At 37.5% G+C, this 20,897-nt stretch overlaps 3 protein-coding genes and 1 long non-coding RNA gene across 7 annotated transcripts in view; 2 read left to right on the forward strand and 2 right to left on the reverse strand.

Moving 5' to 3' along the window:
* Nucleotides 1-556: 556 nt before the first annotated feature.
* The window catches only part of LOC117955881, a 22,203-nt gene continuing 1,862 nt past the window's right edge, over nt 557-20,897 (reverse strand). Inside the window, exons 2-3 of the long non-coding RNA XR_004659154.1 lie at nt 17,422-17,426; nt 557-611 (exon numbers count right to left, since the gene is read on the reverse strand). This is a non-coding gene — a long non-coding RNA (uncharacterized LOC117955881). The remainder of the gene's footprint in view (nt 612-17,421; nt 17,427-20,897) is intronic.
* scpp9 (secretory calcium-binding phosphoprotein 9) lies at nt 1,605-4,083 on the forward strand. 2 transcript variants are annotated; one of them, XM_034890399.1, is made up of 10 exons: nt 1,605-1,659; nt 1,813-1,872; nt 1,990-2,004; nt 2,090-2,246; nt 2,358-2,458; nt 3,136-3,210; nt 3,334-3,393; nt 3,501-3,566; nt 3,649-3,696; nt 3,849-4,080. In XM_034890399.1, exons 2-10 carry the CDS (start codon nt 1,828-1,830, stop codon nt 3,900-3,902), a joined length of 621 nt encoding a protein of 206 aa, XP_034746290.1. In that variant the 5' UTR covers nt 1,605-1,659; nt 1,813-1,827; the 3' UTR covers nt 3,903-4,080. The 2 variants fall into 2 exon arrangements, with proteins under 2 accessions (XP_034746290.1, XP_034746281.1); XM_034890390.1 differs by having other exon boundaries at nt 2,090-2,458; nt 3,849-4,083.
* Nucleotides 7,724-10,250, forward strand: odam (odontogenic, ameloblast associated). 2 transcript variants are annotated; one of them, XM_034890441.1, is made up of 10 exons: nt 7,724-7,851; nt 7,946-8,018; nt 8,105-8,140; nt 8,247-8,294; nt 8,423-8,671; nt 8,762-8,818; nt 8,904-9,026; nt 9,631-9,663; nt 9,784-9,867; nt 10,005-10,250. In XM_034890441.1, the coding sequence occupies exons 2-10, from the start codon at nt 7,959-7,961 to the stop codon at nt 10,038-10,040; spliced, it is 726 nt and encodes a 241-aa protein (XP_034746332.1). In that variant the 5' UTR covers nt 7,724-7,851; nt 7,946-7,958; the 3' UTR covers nt 10,041-10,250. The 2 variants fall into 2 exon arrangements, with proteins under 2 accessions (XP_034746332.1, XP_034746339.1); XM_034890448.1 differs by having other exon boundaries at nt 9,634-9,663.
* Nucleotides 10,530-14,936, reverse strand: LOC117955681. 2 transcript variants are annotated; one of them, XM_034890321.1, is made up of 20 exons: nt 14,882-14,936; nt 14,665-14,783; nt 14,436-14,570; nt 13,812-13,832; nt 13,689-13,709; nt 13,538-13,564; nt 13,396-13,422; nt 13,209-13,238; nt 13,046-13,081; nt 12,922-12,957; nt 12,376-12,465; nt 12,006-12,026; nt 11,894-11,914; nt 11,741-11,767; nt 11,598-11,624; nt 11,452-11,481; nt 11,335-11,364; nt 11,131-11,166; nt 11,009-11,044; nt 10,530-10,593 (listed from the first exon to the last, which is right to left on the reverse strand). In XM_034890321.1, exons 2-20 carry the CDS (start codon nt 14,767-14,769, stop codon nt 10,540-10,542), a joined length of 810 nt encoding a protein of 269 aa, XP_034746212.1. In that variant the 5' UTR covers nt 14,770-14,783; nt 14,882-14,936; the 3' UTR covers nt 10,530-10,539. The 2 variants fall into 2 exon arrangements, with proteins under 2 accessions (XP_034746212.1, XP_034746203.1); XM_034890312.1 differs by having other exon boundaries at nt 14,870-14,919.

Below are 20,897 nucleotides of genomic sequence, written 5' to 3' on the forward strand. Positions count from 1 at the left end.
ACTAAAGCAAAATACTTGAAATTAACAGGGTAGATGTACAATGGGTAGCTGACCTGACCTTCCAAATATTACACATGTGGACAACTAGGTGGTGCTACAATGACGTTAGACGTCTTTTTATAATTCACACATTTTACATCACACGTTCAAAATCTTTACATTCACGTGTTAAGCCGAGTCTTGTGGTATAGGCCACGATTATTTCTGCTCACAATCCTTTTTGCAATATCACAATAAGTGCAAAACCAACTTTTTTGAACTTGTCCTAGGCAGTGCGACAGATCTGCATTAAACTTGGTTTGCAGCGTCTCCACATGGCCCCGAAAGAAGTTATATAAAGAATTTTGCTACGTTAACGTTTGCGCAGTTGACGACCAAACTAAGTTTCTGTAGTAAGCTACCAAACGTACATCATACTTTATCTCGGCTAAACAAAATGTCATCAGCAAAAGACTGAAGAGAAATCTTTGACATCTCCCAGATGCTCGGTGCTAAATTTGACAAAGATGGGCCATTAGGGGAGCAATAATCAACGTTTTTTACTTTAGTAAAAAAACTCATTGCATTTCAATGGGAAATTTTCAATTGCAATACCTCTGCCACAATACATGCTATTAATAACAAACTTGTGACGGTTGTTTGGCATGCTGCCCGGAGGCTCGGTACCGAATTTGGTAAAGATAGGCCATTAGGTGGCGCTAAAATCAATGTACCATTTTGGGCCATGCGTGACGCCAAACTGCACTTCTGATTCATAACTTTGTAACTTAATAATATAACTAGTAGAAACATACTCTCTTTTGGAGCTAAAAGCTAACAGTGTCCCAGTTCTGCTGATGTCTTTGTTGTCTTCCTATCCCTTACAGAAGGTTTTTATCCAGCCTAGAAGCCCAGAGTTTTTTGGGGTTATTGTGCTATGAATCTGTACTGTTACTTGTATGTGCCTCTTCATGTTTCGCTTTGTGTTCCACTTTCGTGCGCTCACCGGGTCGTTGGGGCCGACTTGCGCAGGGAGGCTTGGACCCCATCATAACCGCTTGCAGTTCTAGTTTAACTTTGCAATTTTAACAGAGCAGCTGGAAACATGATGTGCCGAGATGTCATTCTTGCATAGCTGTTTTCCTGAAGTCACAACTATCTTCTCATAAACAGTGTGCAACTTGCTAGGTAGATCTTTAATTACATTTAAGTGTACACTTGTGTTTTTCATGGTTTCTTTATAAAAGCACTTAATGATGATGTCACTTGTTTGCCTCCTGTGACCACAACCCGCAAAACTTAAATGGTTTAGGCTCGATTTTAGTCAGTAGCTTCCAGAAACCTCCAGAAACCCTTCCTGAGACACTGAATCACTCTGTTATTGTTTGTGGTTGCTCAGCTGCTATTGAGAACAATGTTAGATGGTTAAATAGAGTTAAGGCTCTTTGAAAATAGTCAGCTCACGGTTCCATCTCTTTAAATCTTGTACAGTAGAAAAAGAACATGTTGTATAACACACAGGTTCCCATGACACACAGGTGACAAATATTGTTGACGAACATGTATTCTCCACTGTAATTGGCTAATAATAATCTCTGAGACTGATAAAAGGTGCTCTAAATTCATAGAGCAACTGTAGTCCATCTTGGCACATGACATCTGAAAGCAAAAATAACTGAGGTATGTATTGTGCAATTGGGATTCTAAAATATTATATAATGTGATCAGAATTAATGTGCAATTTAGTATGAAAGTAATATCATGCATACATTTCCAACAACTATTTAAATTTATGAGTTAAATGTATCTATTCTTTTTCATTTTTTTTGACAGGTTTTAGGCTGCAAAATGAAGCTTCTTCTTCTCATAACATTTGTAGCAACCGTCTGCTATGTGAGTACAATCTATCTATTTATCTATCTATCTATCTATCTATCTTTCTATCTATCTATCTATCTATCTTACATAAAAAGCAGTGCATGTAACATCTGGTATCTTTACTTATTGCAGGTCAATGCAGGCAAGGTAAGAAACATTACATTTCTACTGATCTATGCGTGATCAGTGCAATAATCCAAAATCCAAACGCTCTTTCTCACTCTTCACACAGAAACAGAGGATGATAGCAGCTATGAATGCTGTAAACACCATGAACGCTCTGAATGCTATGAACGCTATGAACGGTATGAACGCAATGAACGGTATGAATGCTATGAACGGAGGAATGCTGGCAGGTATGAACGGTATGAACGGAGGAATGATGGCAGGTATGAACGGTATGAACGGAGGAATGATGGCAGGTATGAACGGTATGAACGGAGGAATGATGGCAGGTATGACTGGTATGAATGGAGCATTGATGGCAGGTATGAACGGAGGGATGGCAAACGGAGTGAACCCTGGGAGAATGGCTGGAGGCCTGAACCCAGTCATGGCAGCTGGTGGTGTTGCAGGTGTCAACGGGCCACAGTTTGCTCAGGTGAGTTTATCAGGTTGTCATTTTGATTACATCAGTTTAACCGGAAAGAAAAATTACAAGATAGGATTTAAGATTAGTGAAGAAGATTTGGAGTTTTAGGTTTTATTTAAACATGTTACTATAATATTTCTTTGCACTCAACCCAGTCAAAAAGTCTGATGATAACCACAGGTTATCATCAGATAACATCAGGTAACTGTGCACAAAGATTAAAACTTGGTGTAAAATCAATACAAAAATAGAAAAAATGCCACGTGGTGAAAAAAGAGAATTTATAATCCAAAGCAAGGTGGAGTACGTGCATAACCTGACAAGCTAGACCAACATCAAGATGTTGACCCTGGCTGTAAATTACGTTTGCTTCTGCTAGGGTGCGTCTAGATTTCTAGGCTAGTACGTGCATGTTATAACAACACATTGGTTGTTTTCTTTGACCCACATTACAAGATGGATCCCTCCTGTTGTCTCGCTTGCTGGTTGCTGATGTCTTCATCATTGGCGGACAAAAAAGACTTCATCATTAGCCACCAATTTACGCATTATGAGCTGAATTCAGATTTGTTAAGCCAGACAATGCATGATATGATTTATGACATCACATGTTTGTACACCAATATGTGCAAAATATCAAACCACAATAACGCTGAAATGAACAATCCCATCTCTCTTCCTCTCAGTTTGTTCCCAGAGTTCCTGCTTATGCGGCTCCGGCCCCCATTCCCAATGTGTACAACGTCCCTGCAGTCAATGGGGTTAGTATTGCATATACTATAATTGCGTTAACAGACGTCATTTGATATTGTTGAAGGCTTTTTGCATAATGTGGATAATGTATAATATAATATGTTTAATATGTATTTTGGGTGTATTGGCAGTTTCCATTCATGGGAGTACCTCAAATGGCACAAATGAATCCTCCTCCGCAGCCTCAGGTGGTAATCACTCAAGAATCACTGATTCTTAGTTTACAATGCACCTTTATTAAAGATTGAATGATGATTTATAGAATTTTAACAAATTGTACCTTGCTGCCTTGTTTTAGGGGATCGCCGACGGTGTCATGCAACAGCAGCTTCCTCTTCAGCCTGATCCATTGAGGAGATTTAGGGTAGGAACCCAGAAAACTGTATTACTGTATGTGAATACTAGTATAAGCTACAGTGGTTAATTGTTGTTGTTTGACCTTCCAGCGTCAGGTTATGAAACAGGACACCTTAAAGACCACTGTGGCTACTCAGGTAAGATTGTGTAAATCCAAAGCAAAGAAGCAGATCTTTGTGGATAACATCATCACTGTCTGATATGAGTGTGTTTTTATTGTCTTGTTGCAAAATCTTCATTACTGTAATCTCTAATTCATTCACTCTCTGTTCCTTCTTAATTCCCTCAGCTTCCAGCTGCCACTGAAACAACTCTCTGTCAAGAAGAACATGAACATGTTTAAGATGACACATTATCAAATACACAAGAATTGTCAAAGTGATAGCAAAAATTTAATTGTATGATTTTGTCTATCACCAATGACCATGGAAGCTTTGTGTATTATTTTAACTAACCAGTACAATAAAATCTTACTTTAAATGAGTTTGTTTTGTATAAGCCTCTGATTCTGAATTTTAAACCAATGTGTTGAATCTTACAATTGTCACCAATAAACTGTGATAATCATTGCAATTTATAGTGGCTCTCTGCTACCATTCAAAAGGTTTTAAGTATATCAGAATCACAAAAAGTGGTCACAGTTGCCCCAATTCTAGCATAAAAAAGTATTGAATTTTTTTTTTTGAAAGATAGAACATATAAACAAGTATGTAAAAAGTTTCATAAAACATATAATCACACGTATAATAATAATAATGAACAAGTGTGTTATAATGCATGAATATTAGAAATTAATAATATTAGTTCCATGAAATGTGGCTACAGCATACGTGCAGTATTATTGCCAGAGTATCGCAGAGTTCTTGCACCCAATTATTGTACTATTAAGTCATTTGTTTAGAAGATATAACTTATGAATAAATTACGTTTATAGCTGCTGACAGGTGTGAAATAGATCGATCAGAGTGTCTGACACTGAAGGAGGAGTTGAAAAGTTTGATGGCCACTGGCAGGAATGCCTTCCTGTGGTGCTCTGTGGTGCATCTCAGTTACTTGAATCTTGCACTGAACGTTCTTCTCTGCTTGACCAGATGATCATGGAGAGGGTGGGAGACATTGTGCAAGAGTCCAGCCCAACCCCCACAACATCACTGGCCTTGCAAATCCGATTGTTGAGTCTGTTAGGACAGCACAGGCCACAACTTTCTCTTTCAATTCATAAAACATCCTCAGCATTGACCGGCAGATGTTAAAGGACCTCGGCCTCCTAAGAAAATAGAGACAACTCTGGCCCTTCCTGGAGAGGGCTTCAGTGTCTTTAGTCAGGTCCAGTTCAATGCGCACTGACCCTTTGGATGGTAACATAGGTCACTGGTGCCTTGGCCCTCTAAATCACGGGAAAACACACATAATAAAACAAGATGAAACCACATAGTAAGAAGACCTTTTTGGGGGTTTCACCCACTGCAGTTGAAGTTACTAATTGAAACAGGTGAGGACTAACAGTAAATAGCTGATGAAGATGTGAGCTGTGCTGGTGCAACATGAAATATCTGTCACATGTAGGCCTTTTGTCTCCCTCCTAAGACATTTTGACACAGGGACGGGCACATTTGGACATTTGGAGGGGCTGTTGCTCTAACTGCCTGGGGATAGGGCCTCATGCAGGACTTCATCTTAAAAGGATTAGAATCAGAATGATGTTACTTATACAGTATACTGTATTTCACCCTATTAAAAACCTACTTTTACAGCTGAACACAAGTGCAGCCCATGGGTGCAGCCAGGCCGTGACCTTACTTTCTGGTTTGCTCCTGTCATAACTACTATGGCCAATAGAGGGCAGCGCCACTGTAAACATCAATATAGATTGTCATTGTACAAACAACCTCTGGGAAAAGGCTTTCATTTCTAGTTCCATCTTTTTGATAAGTATAATTGTTTATACACTACGCTACTGGGTCACATACAGCCGCATAAAATAAAAGAGCAGTAAGACATATATTGTTGAATTTGTTAAATTAAAGTGGTAGAAATGTGCATGACGGTAAACTTGAATGCACATTATATGAAAGGCCAATGGGACATTACACGGGTCATTCTTAGCAAATGCTCCAATTTGTGTCCCCATGATATAATAAAAACTTAGTTGTAAAAAAATTGTGTTGATACTTATTTTTTCAAACCTTCTTACCAAATAAAACCCTTCTCCAATACGTAAAACAAGGTTTATGCCTCAGGGTTTATTACCTCTAAAATAATTATCTGACTGTGATGTCCACAGTCAGTTTCCTTCTTTTCTTCAGTTGCAAATATAAGCAATAAAAATCAAAAAATGTTTGTGTATTTAACCATAATTGAAAATAACTATAATACATCTCACCACATGCTATTTGTTAAATTAAAAAACAATTAAAAATTAAAAATCTTGAAATATGGTCTGTCCCTGAGTTCACTGTCCCCCACAACTGAAACCACAACCATCCATTACAAACACTCCTGTGTGGCTTACCTTAGGCAGGATTTGGAACCCACATTTCTTTGGTTTTAGTCAACATCATTTGCCACAGGACCATCTCCGAAGTTGAGAAATAAAAAAACATCACGTTCATCAAGCTACAGAGAAACAAAGATTTTCAGTTCCTTTTGTTGCCCCTTAAATCTCTTAAACATATAATCCCAAAAGGGCTGGTAATCCTCCAAAAACTACTTTCCAAGACATATCTGCTAACCCATCAAAACCCTTTAATACAGTACATTACATTTATGTATTCATTGAACAAGCTGAAACCTTATTTTAAATATTTAGAGTCCTCATAGATGTTCCACAGTGTGAAGGTTCTGAGTTTAAATCCCAATTTAACCATTTATTTGTTTGTTTCACAAAGGATCTCTCATTGGTAAAAGTCTGTGTCTAAACTCATTAAAATACATCAGACAAGAAAATCAGTCCCAGCCATTGACTGTAGGTCCCAACATGTTTCTGTCACATTTAATCAACTCCCCAAACAGGAAGTGGCTCAGGTAAAATGTCTGAGGATTTTATAAACTGCTGATGGAGGCCACACTGATGTTTGCAACCTTGGGATATACACACCTCTGGCCACTTTTTTGCAGCACCACAAATATGTGCTGTGAGGTAGCCCATCGGTACATTCAACCAGAGTTTTGAGAAACAAATATCTACTGGTTGAAATGGGTTGTACTTTGTTATTGTAAAATTGACACAACTTTAAAGTTACTCGTTTTTTGTGACCCTAAACACAAATTTTACCCTAATGTATTTTAATGACAAATAACCCATATTTCGTGCCTGCACCCCATATTGTTTCTGTTAGAAAATATACTCGGCTTACTTATGACGGACTGCCAGAACTGCAAGAAAAAGTAAATAATAAATAAACAATGAAAAAGTTGATATAGGTATTTTTCTCCAGAGGGGTACCTCAGCCAATAAGGGCAAACAGGCTGTTGCACGGGTAACATTAGCCTGTACCTGTGCACGTCCCTGTTTTGACATGTTACAGAAGGTAACGCACAGGTGTAAATAATTGTCATACTGGGACAGTTGACTACAAAGGAGCCTCTGTTAATATTATTGGTAACACCACTTCACACTACAATAAATCAAAATATATGCTGTGAAAAAAGACCAGAGGGTCAGATTTCTGGTTCACAAAAAAGGACAGGTTGACGCTTGAGTTTACATAAACTGCACCACCAAACATCAGTGTACTTCACTGTACCGTGAATTGATAGAATGTTATAGTTTTTACAGTTTTTTTTAACATGTAGATATCTTCTTATGTTTATGTTTGTACATAGTATATATTGTTCATGCTTGTTCAGCTTTGTTGTTCTTGTTTTTAGCTGTTATGTCTATTTATTTGCAAGTACAATGTCAAGTACAGTAACAGAAACTTTACTTAAGAGAACATATACGGAATGCATTATGTAAACAGTTCTCCTAAATTGAAAAGCATTGGCCTGTAAAAACAAATCAGTCAATTAAAGACTGCTATGTAAGGTATTTGGAAAGAGGATTGTTAGCAATTTCATGCAGACCATGTCATGGTGTTTAGAGACATGACTTAGACCTAATGACATACTTACCTGTCCTGTGTTGTAAGTGTCTGAGTCTGATGCCATGAGAAATGTCTGTCACACTGACCGCACATTGTCTGGATGGGTTGGCAGTGGACTATAACAGCTCACATGGACAGACGTTTAAAGGGATATTGACAAAGTGAGGAGACCGGCACACAGAGAGCGAAAGCAGAACCAGAGAAACGGTAAGATGATTTTGTGAGGCACATTGATTCAGTCAAAGCATGAAACATTTTACATTTATGGAGTCTTTTTTAAAACGTGTTTTTTGTTTTACAGACCAAAGTACATCATGAATATGCAGACCGCCTTTCTATTGATCTGTTTATTCAAAACAAGCTTTGCACTTCCAGTGAGTTAGAGATCTATCTTGGTAAAGCATTTATTTCTCACATCATCTAAAATTGCAGAGATAAAGTGTTTTTTTGTATTTTACAGTTGCAGATTGGTATTATTGCAAGCAACAGCAATGAGGTAAATATAACTGTTAATGCCTTTTTATGTTTGTTGGTTGCAAAGTTAAAATCCCTTTTCACAGGAATGATAATATCAAATTAACACAACCCTTTTGTGTGTTCAGATCCTAAGACTAAATGGACTAACTCTTGCAACTCTTGGACAAACACAGGTACTGGAAACTTTTTTGCCATGCACTTACTACCTTGAGTTGCAGCACTAATGTTAAGTACATTTTCTGTCAGTTTAAACAGGTTTTCAAAAGGGAAAAGCTAACTAAACAAAATCCCTCTTCTTCAGGCATCTGCAATGTTCCCTCAGTATGTACTGCAGCAGCAGCAGCCTGATGTGCTGTTCACTCCACCGATGGTGAACTTGAACCCTCAATTAGCCGGTCCCTTCGGTCCCCAGGGGCCCCAGATGTTTCTTCCCAACCAGGGCAACCATTTTACTCCCATGTTCATCCCCAACGGCCAGCAAGAGCAACTTGGACCACAAAAGGACCCCAACGCTCCTGATGTTCCTCAGCAGGCCCAAAACCCCTTTCAGGTACAACAAATCAAGAAGAAACAGTGGTAGTTATCTGCTGCTCCTCACAGTCATATGGAGAAATAATAATGGTTTTTAAATTTCCTTTAGATGTTTCCACATTTCCAGTACCCGTCCTATGCTTTTCCTCAGCTTCCTAGACAGCAGGTATGAAGGAAAACATATTGTGTGCACACCCCATATCTTCATTTAGGTACTCACCACAGATTTAAATCGAGTCTATCATTCCCAGGGCTTTCCTTACTTTGGGCCTGCTTACGGCTATCCCCAGCAGAGGAACACTGCGGTGGTGCAGCCCAACAACGGTCAGCAAAAGCTGGAGAGAACCACACAGAGACCACAGCTCCCTCTTCAGGTTAGACATGCAAGATGGCAAGAAATAAAGAAAAGATAATCCCCAATTTCTCTGTTTATTGCTCAGAAACAAATGTGACATGATATTTCCTTCTTTCTTTTTTTTTAAACACTGGCTAAATGAATATTTGCCAATAGAGATCAGCATACTGCAGCGTATTGGCTACACACTGAGATGAAAAAGAAAAAAAGGAATGAAAAGCTACTGCTAAAATTATTTCAAAATATCACAAAGATTGTGTCCATCTACTTCCCTTTGCCACCTTGAATTAAGTGTGGGAAGATGCAGCGGACTATTATGACAAAGACACGACTTAATGATAATAATAACATAGCTGCAGATGTTGAGTCATGTGCGGTGACTTTGAAGCAAAGTCGACTGTCTGCCATGTCGACCACACGCCGCTGAAATCATGTCACCTCAGACACATTTCAGTGTTGAGCAACTGCTATGGCGGTACTGTTATACGATATTTTTACAGCTTATAAGTTTGTTAGCTGAAAAAACAGAAAATGTCAAATTTAGAATTTAAAATAAAATATGTAGGTAAATATGTACTTATATACTTTGTAATCTAATTTTCCTGCACGTCTTTCCATTTTAGCAGGCTTCTCAGCCTAAGGTTCAAACAGAGAGAGTGAGTACACTAATGTCCATGATTGCTTTATTTTTTATAATTTCACCAATAAACCAGCAGAAGAGAGAGCACCAGTTCAGTCTAATTGTTGTGTTTTTGTGTTCTTTCTATCTACATCAGACATGGCCACTGGGGACACAGAAAGAGTCTCCTACAATTCCTCCTGATCCTCGTGGTGATGCATCTGGCCCAGGGGTTGATGAGGTCAATTTTATACAATAGCTTTCAACTTTTAAAGCTTTTGCACATTACCGTATATGCACATACACAAAATCATCATCGTTGTCATTTATTATGCAGGGTGCGATTATTTATCTTTATATTTTTAATCATTTCTCCAGGGTCAGTCCAACTTTCCTTTCCTGTTTGAGCCTTAGATGTCACCAGGGAAATAACAACAAGGGGATCAGTCAAACATGAATTTCTGTGTGGCCACATCACTTGTTCTTCTGCAAAATGTACTGGAGTGTGCCATTCTTCCAAATGCAGTTTATTTGTACTCAAACCTTTTATATTAAACTGAAACTGTCTTGCTTTTTTCACGAATGTGCTCCTTGCTCTAAGAGCATGTCAAATAAAGAACATTGCCAAAGTAATGTGTTTAAGAGTTTTATTGTGGTACACTGACATTATGCTTTTATGCTTTTTTGGAAATTGAGGAAATACATGAGTGATTTCTCAGAATATACCATAGAGACATCCATAATCGTCTCTAAAGGCGGTGGATCAAACTTGTGGTTGTACAGTGTAGTTGTTGGTTTCTTTCTGAGGTAGGTGTGAGATAAGAACATTTGTTAGCAGCAGTTACTGTAGCAAAGTGATGATGAGGGAATTAAACGTAATCAGTGTTACTCCATTAACCTCACCATTTGAAGGTTAGTTCTCTTTTTCTGGACTGTCTTCATCTCCAACAAATTCACCAAGGTTCATCTTGAAAATAGAAAGGTTGTTTCAATTAGCAAAACAATAAAATGTAAGCGCCTTCTTTTTTATTAGGCTAATTCCAAACACTGTGCATAATGTTGCCAACATAAAAGATAATAGTAGGTTCTAGTAGTATTACTACTAATAGGATGTTGACTGCTACATTTACTGATGATTAAATAGTTGCACATAGAACCAAAAAAATAGCATGAGAGTCCATAATTTAGCATTTAATGGCAAATATGTAGAAAATCATATATGTGATATATCATAAATAGATCAATATAATGCATGTGTGTATGTATGTACATATATATATATATATATATATATATATATATATATATATATATATATATATATATATATATATATATATATATATATATATACACATTATCAATATATTGACTGTACTCACAGGTTGCAAAACACCAAACTCAATGGAGACTTTGTTCTTGAAATAGATAAAGAGAAATTATTATTATTGGAGAAAAAAATGACAAAATAAATTTTTTTTAATGTCCAATAAACGGAGATTACCGGCTCTGTGGTGTTGTAGATGAGCTTCACATACAGCTGATATTGAAATAAAGACAAACAAAAATCACAATGACGTTCAATAATCACAACGACATATTCAAGTCTAAACAAAACAAGTCTAAACAAACAGATCAGAGTAGAAAGTAAAGTGTTTTTTTCCCAAATTTCTGACTGAAATGAAAGTTTGACAAATGGCCAGTATACCCCATCCTTCGGAGGCTCGTGTCTTCCTCCCTGTAAGCAAGTAACAGTCAAAATCAGACTTGCTGAGCTTTGATACTGTAATCATTGCTACAAAGAAGTAAAAAAGACGTTTCATACCTTATTGTGGTGAGGTCCTCCTCCACCGTGCTATGAATGGATTGCCAGTCATTAGTATTTATTCAAAGTGAAAACAAACTTTAAGATCTTTCTTTTGATTCTTTAGCTGTGATAAAACTTTATATTGAAATTGATTCTTCAGTCACCTTTGGCATCAAAAATACGTTCTCCCCCTGTAAGATTTTGACACAGAGTGTGCATGGAATCAAAACATTTCATAAGATTTCATTACAAAAAGTAAATCTTTTTTTAATCAAAGTTAATCATGTCACTGAATCATATTGTTTACCTCCTTCATGGACACAGCAGTAGTGTTCTATGGATGAAACGCCACATGGTTAGTTGAATTTTCTTTTATTATCTAGTAAAGTCTGTCATGTCAAACATGCAGTACACTGTAAAAAAAACCTTTTAAAACACTTTTTTTAACTTGTGATCTTACCTGAAAGGTCACATTGTCAACCTGAAAAGAAATTATAAACAGAAGAAACTCAGAGTTTTGCCAAATGTTCTAGTGAATTTTAAGTGTGTTGATCACATGACAGTAAGCCTACCTTAAACACAGGGGAAAACGCCTAAAACAAGAAAGAAGTAGATTGTATGAATTAGAATAATAGATGCAGAAGAAAAAACAATGTTTAAGTTTAGTAGTAAGAATTGTCTTTAAATCACTTTTCGAAAACACAAATCAAATACTTGACGATAAAACCTGAAAGCAACAAATGTTAATTAAACAGACAAAACATTTTATTTTTAAATAGAAGTACAAATGATCAGAAATAGTAGGGCACCTTTGGCACCCCCAACTCAGCTCGCCTTCCATTGTCCTTGGTCAGGAGTGAACTCAAGGTTTTAAAGAGAACCATTTTATTGCACCAATGTCTTTTTGTATTTGAGTACAGTTATAGGTGATTGTGAGCTTACCATTGCACCGGGGTTCTTCCCCTTGCCTCCGGCAGGTTGTCTCTGTTTCCCAGATACCTTGCTGGGCTCATCAGACATGAAACCAGGAGCCTGTGTGAAGCACAGATAAAGTGCTGTGTACAGATGACTGTCAGCCAAAGGTCATTGCATGTTGCAGGTTGTCCTGACAACCACTATTATACTGTAGAAAGCAAATTAGGAAGAAATAGGTTGAGTTTTTGGAAGGTTTTTTTGTGTTCTTTCTGAGATTAAGTATGGGGTATTGCCTACAGTGTACATTAACTTCTTGTTCATACAATTTTGCAAAATCAGACAAAATATAGGAGTTATTACCAGAAGGATTACAGTTTTATGTTCAAAGTATTTTATTTTAGGCTGATTTGAAATAATGTGCATAATTTACCCAGGAATGTAGTACTGCTACCAGCAGAAGGTCAACTGGCAAGTTTACTGGTGATTACAGTAAATGGCTGCACATGCCAACAACAAAAAAACCTTGGATAAAGGTGTCAAGAGGGGTGGGCTCTATCAATTTTGTGTACTCACGAGTTTCAAAACCCCAAACTGAAGGGAGACTTTGTTCTACAAATGGAAAAAGAGAAATTATGATTATTGTTGAAGACATATCTAAATAAAACATGCAATGTACAGTAAACATCAAGGAGATTACCGGCACTGTGGTGTTGTAGATGAGCTTCACATATTGCTGATATTGAGATGAAGAGAAACAAAAATCACAATGACGTCTTAAAAATCAAACATGCAAAAACAAACCAGCCAGGGTAAAAAAATAAAATTGACTGAAATGAAAGTTTGACAAAGGCAAATTGTACCCAATCCTTTGGAGGCCCGTGTTTTCCTCCCTGTAAAGCAAGTAAGTCAAATTCAGTCTAACTTAGCTTTGATAGTGTAATCATTGCCACAAAAAGTTAAAAATGTAGTCCTAACAAGTATATGTAACATTTCTTTTGATCATTTAACTGTAATAAAACTTTGTATTGTAAGTAAGTCTTAAGTTACCTTCGGCATCAGAAATATGTTCTCCCCCTGTAAGGTTTTCACAATGAGGGTCAGTGGAATCACAACATTTAATTAGATGGTGGAATTTTAATGATTAGTTTCTTAATTAAAGTTAATCATGTCACTGAATCTTATTGTTTACCTCCTTCAGGGCCACAGCAGAAGTGTTCTATGGATGAAACGCCACATAGTTAGTTCAAACTTTTAACTATTCAATGAAATCTGTACTGTCAAACATACAGTATACTGTATGCACCATTCAAAACTTATTTTTTTTAAACTCATGATGTTACCTGAAATGTCACGTTGTCAATCTAGAAAGGAACAATTAACACAAGAAACTCAGAATTATTGCAAAATGTTCTGGTAAATGTTAAGTTTGTTAATATCACATTGAGAGATGACAGTAGGCCTACCTTAATCATGAGGGAAAATGCCTAAAACAAAAGAAGTAGATTGCATATATCATATTTTATTATAATGCAGAACAATAACAATGTTTAAGATTAATGTTTAAGAAGAATTCCATAAATTTCAATATGTGGCTCTGTTGGTTGTAAATTTGGACTGCTGTCATTAGCGAGAACAAGAAAAACAATCCTCCTGCTAGATTTTGCACCCAAGAAGCTAAACGAGGGCATGTTTTAAACTTGTTTTTAGCCTCTAGACATGCTCGAAATGTCATTACAAGTGCCTACCCATGGGCAGTTAATCCTTCCAAGTGACCACAGCAAATTTGGCTGCAAATTTCTAAACAACAGAGATACGTGTTGAAATTGACCAGAATTCTCTTTTAAGTAAAGTTTTTAAAGTGCCTTTTGAAAAAGATCAACTATTGCTTCACAATAAAAAAAAAACAACTAAATATAGACTCTATATACTTTAAAAGTATCAGAAATAGAACGGCAAAGTTTCAGCACCCCCATCTCTATGCACCTTTCAAGTCAGGAGTAAACTAACAATTTTTATGTTACCCAATTGATTACACTTTTGTTTTGTTTACATTTGAGTACACAGCTTTGGTATTATTGGGAGCTTACCATTGCACCGGGGTTCCTCCTGTTGGGGTTCATGCTTTTTGAAGGTCCTCTCTGTCCAAATGGCCGGTCTACTACACCTGACCCTCCATCTCCAACTTCTGGGGCTGGTGTCAATGACCGCTCATCGTCACCATGCTTAACAAATAGGTAATTCAATAAGAATGACTTCCATGCTGTCGGCAGAAGCATCTCTACATCTGTGTGTCTATGTATGTCTATACTATATTACCTTAGAAACTGCATCTAGCTTGGGTCCATTCTGCCCTGGCCTCCACGAGTCTGGCTTAGCAGCCACTGCTGTCAAAAGTAAAGCTGCAATACACAAGAGCTGCATCGCTTCTGAATAACCTGCAAGAAAATATGAGATTAAATTGAATTCTTACAATGAACCATACCATTTCATGCCCTTAAAACAGACGAGGCCTTTCACATACCAAGTCACTTACTGTATAGCAGCAGTATATCTGTTGTACACAGTTGTGCTACCTAAGTATGTTTGTGTGAGGGGCCCCTCATACACTGATACTTATAGCAGACATCAGATATTGACACACCACATATTTCTCAAGACAACACATCTTAGTCATACTTAAATGTGTGCAAAACAGAATTACTTAACAAATTGTTAATTGTTGTCTTTAATCCCTGTTCTTCGCAACAGTACATAAGGAAAACAGTGATTAGTAATAATTAAATAAAATCTGAAAAGTAAATACCTCTTTAGATCCTTTCACATGAGCATGCTGTATATACATATTTGTATAGAAAAGGGAATAGCAGCAACTCATTTCCTAAAACAAAAGTAGGCAATATGTTCATGTTTCATTGGGTGTTTCCTGCTCCCGGCCTAAGACATTAAGTCACTTGATTTGTAATCACAAGACCAGGTATTACCATGTGTGACATGTGTTGTCAGATTTGTCATTAACTGGGTGGAGAATAAAGATAATGCACCTATATACAGTAAAGTTGTTAACATAAAATGTTCTCTGACTTAAACTGATTGAGGCCTTAAGATTGGAATTTTAGACAAATCCAATGCACTACAGGATATTATTCATGATAAGAACTATAAATTAGTTACCCACATGTCTCTATGTACTGTGTTAATTTCTTAAAACTATTCACACAGTACATAGAGACATGTGGGTAAACAATTGCAAAACACTGTAAATGAATGCAACATTTCATGCAATTCAGGTGTGGTTTCCATTTCGGATCATTAGCCACACCTAGAAATGTGGAGGTAGAGGATTTCCTAATATTCGCTGTTTGCTAATGAGCTGACATCCGTTCCTGTAACTGTATAAAAGAAAAGATCCACATTCAGAGCAACACTACAACAACCTCCTCAACCACTTGCGAAGCAATCTGCTGAAGTTGTGAAGACTTGAAGGTAATTATATTTTATTTTTATACTTTTGTGTCTGCATATTTTGGGTATGATTGGTGATGATTTTGCCGATATTTTGAAGAAGCTGTTCATCGGAGCGTGTTTTCAAAATTTCCTTTTCAACAGGTGTGATCACTGTAACCATGCTGAAGGTAGTATTTGTGCTCGGATGCCTCCTGAGCTTCGCTCTGGCTCATCCTGTAAGTGTAACATTCTCATAGTTAATATTGCTACCAGGGTTCTTCTGTGTTGACACCATTACTATTATTGTAATAGTATAATGCAGGCAATATCAAACTTGCAACTTGTTGATTTTCTACAGACGGATATGGAGCACAAACGACTTGCTCGGTCAAAGTCTGATTCTGACTCGAATTCGAATGAGGTGAGAAATCCCTCCTCCCGGCAGCCTACTCCTGACCAGTGGTTACAGTTCTTGTATTACTACCTTCAACAACAACAAACTACTACTGCAGCCACTACTACTACTGCAGCCACAACTACTACTACTACTACTGCAGCCACTACTACTACTGCAGCCACTACTCCTACTACAGCTCCCACTACCCCAGCTCCTAAAACTTAACAAAACCATGACTTTTACCACAGATCATTGACCTTTGATCATCTATTGAATGTGTTACATTGTTCTCATAAACAAAACACAGTTTGTGATCTGTATTTTTAAATTTATATTATGTTGTCATAAACAGGGTGTTTTCACACCCTTTATTGTAGTTAAATGTATGTTTTCCTTTTTATGTCGTATCTGCTGAATAAACCTTATGGAAAACATGGATCAAATGTGTTGTCTTTCTTAAAATCCATATTTATGGGGAACAATAATGAAATTATTGAAAGGTGTGTATCAGAAATTATAAGAAGGAAAAACAGTTTTAACACCTGCCTGAATCTTGAGACCACTTTGACAGCTGATGGGATAACTGATGGGTTAAAATGTTTTTGAAAAGTGGATCTGAAAAATGAGCTCCATGACAACATTACACACCCTACATGGCTTAAAATAATAATAATTTGAATCCAGGGTAATATTATTTCCTTAAAAAAAAGGAAAGGAAAACAGTGACTACACTGAAAACGTGAAACAGTGATATGAATAAGGACAAAAGCCCATGAACAGACAAAGAAGGTGAGATTTCTTTTTAAAACAATGTGTTAAATTAGCAGCTGAACATAACCTTTTTAGTCTTTAGCCATATGTGGAGTTGTGCGTGATCTGCAATCAGCTACAGTGGAGAGAGGTGTGGGGATTGAGCAGGGTAGCATTTCCAGTTCATTATTGTACTAATTAAACTCTCCCTGTTGGACCTTCAGGTGACTGCCACAAAGCACAGAGAAAGGTCTAGACTGTGAAAAAATATTTTGTTAAGTTACTTGTTAAAATGTTGAGCAATGAGCTGTGCGCCTATCAGTAGCAGGACAGGTGGAGGTGCACAGTTGGTAGTTGTGAAGTTGTGTTCATAAGTGTGAGCAGACAAAAAATAAATGCAGTTTGCCTGTAAATTGCTCTCTACAATAAGTCGGACACATTTCAGGTGAGGGTTGGCCTACCCTAGGGTTGCACTTTGTCACCAATCCTGTAATATTTAAGGACAGGCTATCGAGGCGTAGACGGGGGGGGGAGTGATTGCAGTTCGGTGGGCTGGGGATCTCATCACTGCTTTTTGCAGATGATGTTGTCCTGATGGCATCATTGGCCTGCGACCTTCAGCACTCACTGGATTGGTTTGCAGCCAAAGTGGCAGGGATGAGGATCAGCACCTCTAAATCTGAGGTCATGGTCCTCAGTGGGAAACCAATGGAGTGCCTACTCCAGGTAGGGAATGAGTCCTTATCCCAAGTGAAGGAGTTTAAATACTTTAGGGTCTTGTTAGTGAGTGGGCGGGAGATTGGTCGGAGAATCGGACGGTATTACATTCAATTAACATGAAGACTGGGTCACGACCAAAAGAACGAGATTCAGGGTACAAGCGGCCAAAATGAGTGCCAAAATGCCACCTGAGGGAGGTGTTCCAGGCATGTCCAGCTGGGAGGAGGGCTCGGGAAAGACTCAGGACTAGGTGGAGGCATTATATCTCCAACCTGAGGGAACGCCTCGGGATCCCCCAGAGCTGGTAATATGGCTCTGGAAAGGGAAGTTTGGGGTTCCCTGCTGCAGCTGCTGCCCTCTCGACCCGACCCTGTGTAAGCGGACATAGATGGATGGATGTAAATTGTCTGCCTGTGTTTTGTGCTATGGGTAACCCACAGTGGCAGTAAATCCTGCCACACCCTACAAACAAAAATGCCTATCTCACCTATAAAAGAGCTAGTTTTGATGTTTTGCTTTCCACTATTGTATTCCTCCTACCCTGCAAGTATCGCAAACAACAATCTTCCAATCTTTCTATGAGTCACATGTTCATTTAAGTGCTGTGTTGTGGTTTTGAGGTATTGTTATCAATGCCTAATGCAGGTAATTGAGGTCTGTCTAAAGATTTTTTGACGTGAGATCATTTGTTCTTTAGGGTCTCTGAGTAGAGCAAACGAATGAAGAACCAATGAGAGTGATCAGGACAGTACCTGGACACATGCTGTAACCCACTATCAAAACAATTATGCTAACTACAGAATAAGATATCGCTGTATGAAATCCGTTTTTTTTCTTAAATATGTTTTCTAGATGAACCAGAGCTAAATGCAGCTTAGTTCCAACCATTTCCTGTCCCCATTCATGTTTGATTATCATGGCCTTTTGACTCGCTTTTGTCTTCCCACCTCTCCCGCTACCTGTCTTACCTTTCATCCCTCAAGTGGGAAACTAAAACGATCACCTGGCTTACTGGAAAAAACAGAATTTTACTAAAAACATTGTCCCTCAGAAATTAAATAAATAATAATTTCTTCAATTCTAATAGGGCCTTCGGCACCCGGGCCCTAATTAATGAAGCAATGTATAAGTAAATGATCGACTTCTGTTTTTTATATTCACTTGAAAGTCTGTAGACTTCTTTTCATCCGTTAAGATTGTAACTGTGAAGACAGTCTTTACACCAGTACCGTCTGTATGTTCAAGTCAGCATATACAGTAAATGCATGATGAGTTGCTCACAAATAGAATAATAGATGGTTTTGAAATTAAAACACAAATCATTTGTGAAAAGCAGAGCTTCCCTTTTCAGATACTATTGTACCTTAGTCTGTCTGAAGCTGCTTTTCCAAAGGTTTCTACGGATATTTTAACGTCCTCTAATGCACGTGATTGTTTTGCGTTGGTGGTACTTGACCTCAATTCTACATTGGACACAGTAGATCATATCCTGATAAAGAGGTTACATTGTTAAGTGTACATATGAGACAACGCTTTAGACTGGTTTTAATCCTATCTAACTGACAGAAGTTCAAATGTCTATATTGGAGACAGTGTGTAAGATTCCTTTGTGCTGACCCTGCAGGGCTCGGTTCTGGGGCACCTAATATTCTGTTTATTTATGCTGCCCTTGGGTCAGATCATAAACATATTTAATGTTGCAAAGCAGTTATGTGCCAAAGATATCAACCTCCATTTTTCATTTGCACATATTAAGGCTTTTAGGTTATCTAGTCTACTGACTGTTTAAAGCACTGTTAAGGACTGGCTAGCAAAACTGTCTTACAGCTTTGTTACTGACAAGACAGTGGTTGTGGTTGTTGCTCAAAAAGCAAGTTGCCCCCATGATCTTGCTATATGTTAGGACTCTTTACGATGCTGTCCGGTCCAACCTGCATGATTTTGGGGTAATATTTGCGAGTTTTGACACCCATGTTTAGCAGCTGATCAAATCTATTTTTTTCTTATCAAGAAACATTCTTGAGATGCTTACATGCCTTCATCTCATCTCACATTTACTAATTCTCACTAAGAGGATTGTACATTATCCATGTACTTAAATCTATTTACCGGTTTAGTTTAAAATCTTAACTCTTATACATGCTCTTGCAAAGTGAGGCTCTTGAATACATTATGTGGCTTAGCTACTTCACCCATATTTCATGTCATGTCAAATGTATTGTTTGTCCCACACACTTAGCTTAAGGCTTGTTGTGTACAAGGTTTTAAGTCTGTAGCAACTCAACTTTGGAATATTGTGCTTCCACCCATAAAGTCTGCAGTTTTTGTGGATCATTTTATAAAGCAGATAAAGACATACCTGATTTGATTAACCTGTATTAATTTGGTCTGCACATTGTGTAGTTTTTAATTTTAAATGTGATTGTGTTTTCATTAGGTATATGCACGCTTTGGACTTTTTAAATGTGCTCACATGGTCATTTAACTGTGTATGCTTTTTTCTTTTTGTCTCGTATTTTGTGTTGTCTGTGAAAAGCACCTTAGAAATAACATTCTACTTTACCTACTATTGAATCGTTTTTTTGATTAATTTGTGTGACATGCACTGCAATGTAGCTTGATGGATTCAACAACGAAGTGACGTTTACTGTAAAAATGGAATCTTGGTTTATGATAAATGAAAAAATAAAGATACTTTTATAAAGATAAGTGATACATTTTGCAAAAAGTGTTGTTAAAGGTCATTGTGTAATGAGTGACAAATATTGACAGTGTTCTGGTACAAGAGTGGATGCATGTGTTTTGTTTTACATCAGAGCATTTTAGAGTTGTGTTTGCTAAGATGCCTTTTGGAGATCTGTGTGAATAGTTTTGAAATTGGATTGAATTTGGGTGAACAATTGTAAATGAATGCTACATTTCATAAAATCCAGGTGTGGTTTCCAACCATGTTTGATGATTAGCAACACCTTGAAATGTGGAGGTAGAGGATTTCATAAGATTCACTATTTCCCAACATTGCTGTATGCTAATGAACTGACATCCTCTCCTCTAACTGTATATAAGAAAAGCTCAGCATTCAGAGCAACACTACAACAACCTCTTCCAACTTCTGCGATACAATCTGCTGGAGTGGTAAAGACTTGAAGGTAATTATATTAATCTTTTGATGTACGTTTTTCTGTGTGCGGTTGCTGCTGATTTTCCTGATATTTTTGAAGAAGCTGTTCATCGGAGC

This window comes from Etheostoma cragini, chromosome 2 (assembly GCF_013103735.1).
Source record: "Etheostoma cragini isolate CJK2018 chromosome 2, CSU_Ecrag_1.0, whole genome shotgun sequence".
NCBI classification, from domain to species: Eukaryota; Metazoa; Chordata; class Actinopteri; order Perciformes; family Percidae; genus Etheostoma; species Etheostoma cragini.

Coding starts and splice junctions, on each gene's coding strand:
- scpp9 (XM_034890390.1), top strand. CDS start 1,828: ATGAAGCTTCTTCTTCTCATAACATTTGTAGCAACCGTCTGCTAT. Junction 3,394..3,500: donor CTCCTCCGCAGCCTCAGGTG/GTAATCACTCAA, acceptor GCCTTGTTTTAG/GGGATCGCCGACGGTGTCAT. Junction 3,567..3,648: donor ATCCATTGAGGAGATTTAGG/GTAGGAACCCAG, acceptor TTGACCTTCCAG/CGTCAGGTTATGAAACAGGA.
- odam (XM_034890441.1), top strand. CDS start 7,959: ATGAATATGCAGACCGCCTTTCTATTGATCTGTTTATTCAAAACAAGC. Junction 8,295..8,422: donor CAACTCTTGGACAAACACAG/GTACTGGAAACT, acceptor CCTCTTCTTCAG/GCATCTGCAATGTTCCCTCA. Junction 8,672..8,761: donor AGGCCCAAAACCCCTTTCAG/GTACAACAAATC, acceptor AATTTCCTTTAG/ATGTTTCCACATTTCCAGTA.
- LOC117955681 (XM_034890321.1), bottom strand. CDS start 14,769: ATGCAGCTCTTGTGTATTGCAGCTTTACTTTTGACAGCAGTGGCTGCT. Junction 11,482..11,597: donor ACGTATTTTTGATGCCAAAG/GTGACTGAAGAA, acceptor ATCCATTCATAG/CACGGTGGAGGAGGACCTCA. Junction 11,365..11,451: donor GAGGACCTCACCACAATAAG/GTATGAAACGTC, acceptor ACTTGCTTACAG/GGAGGAAGACACGAGCCTCC.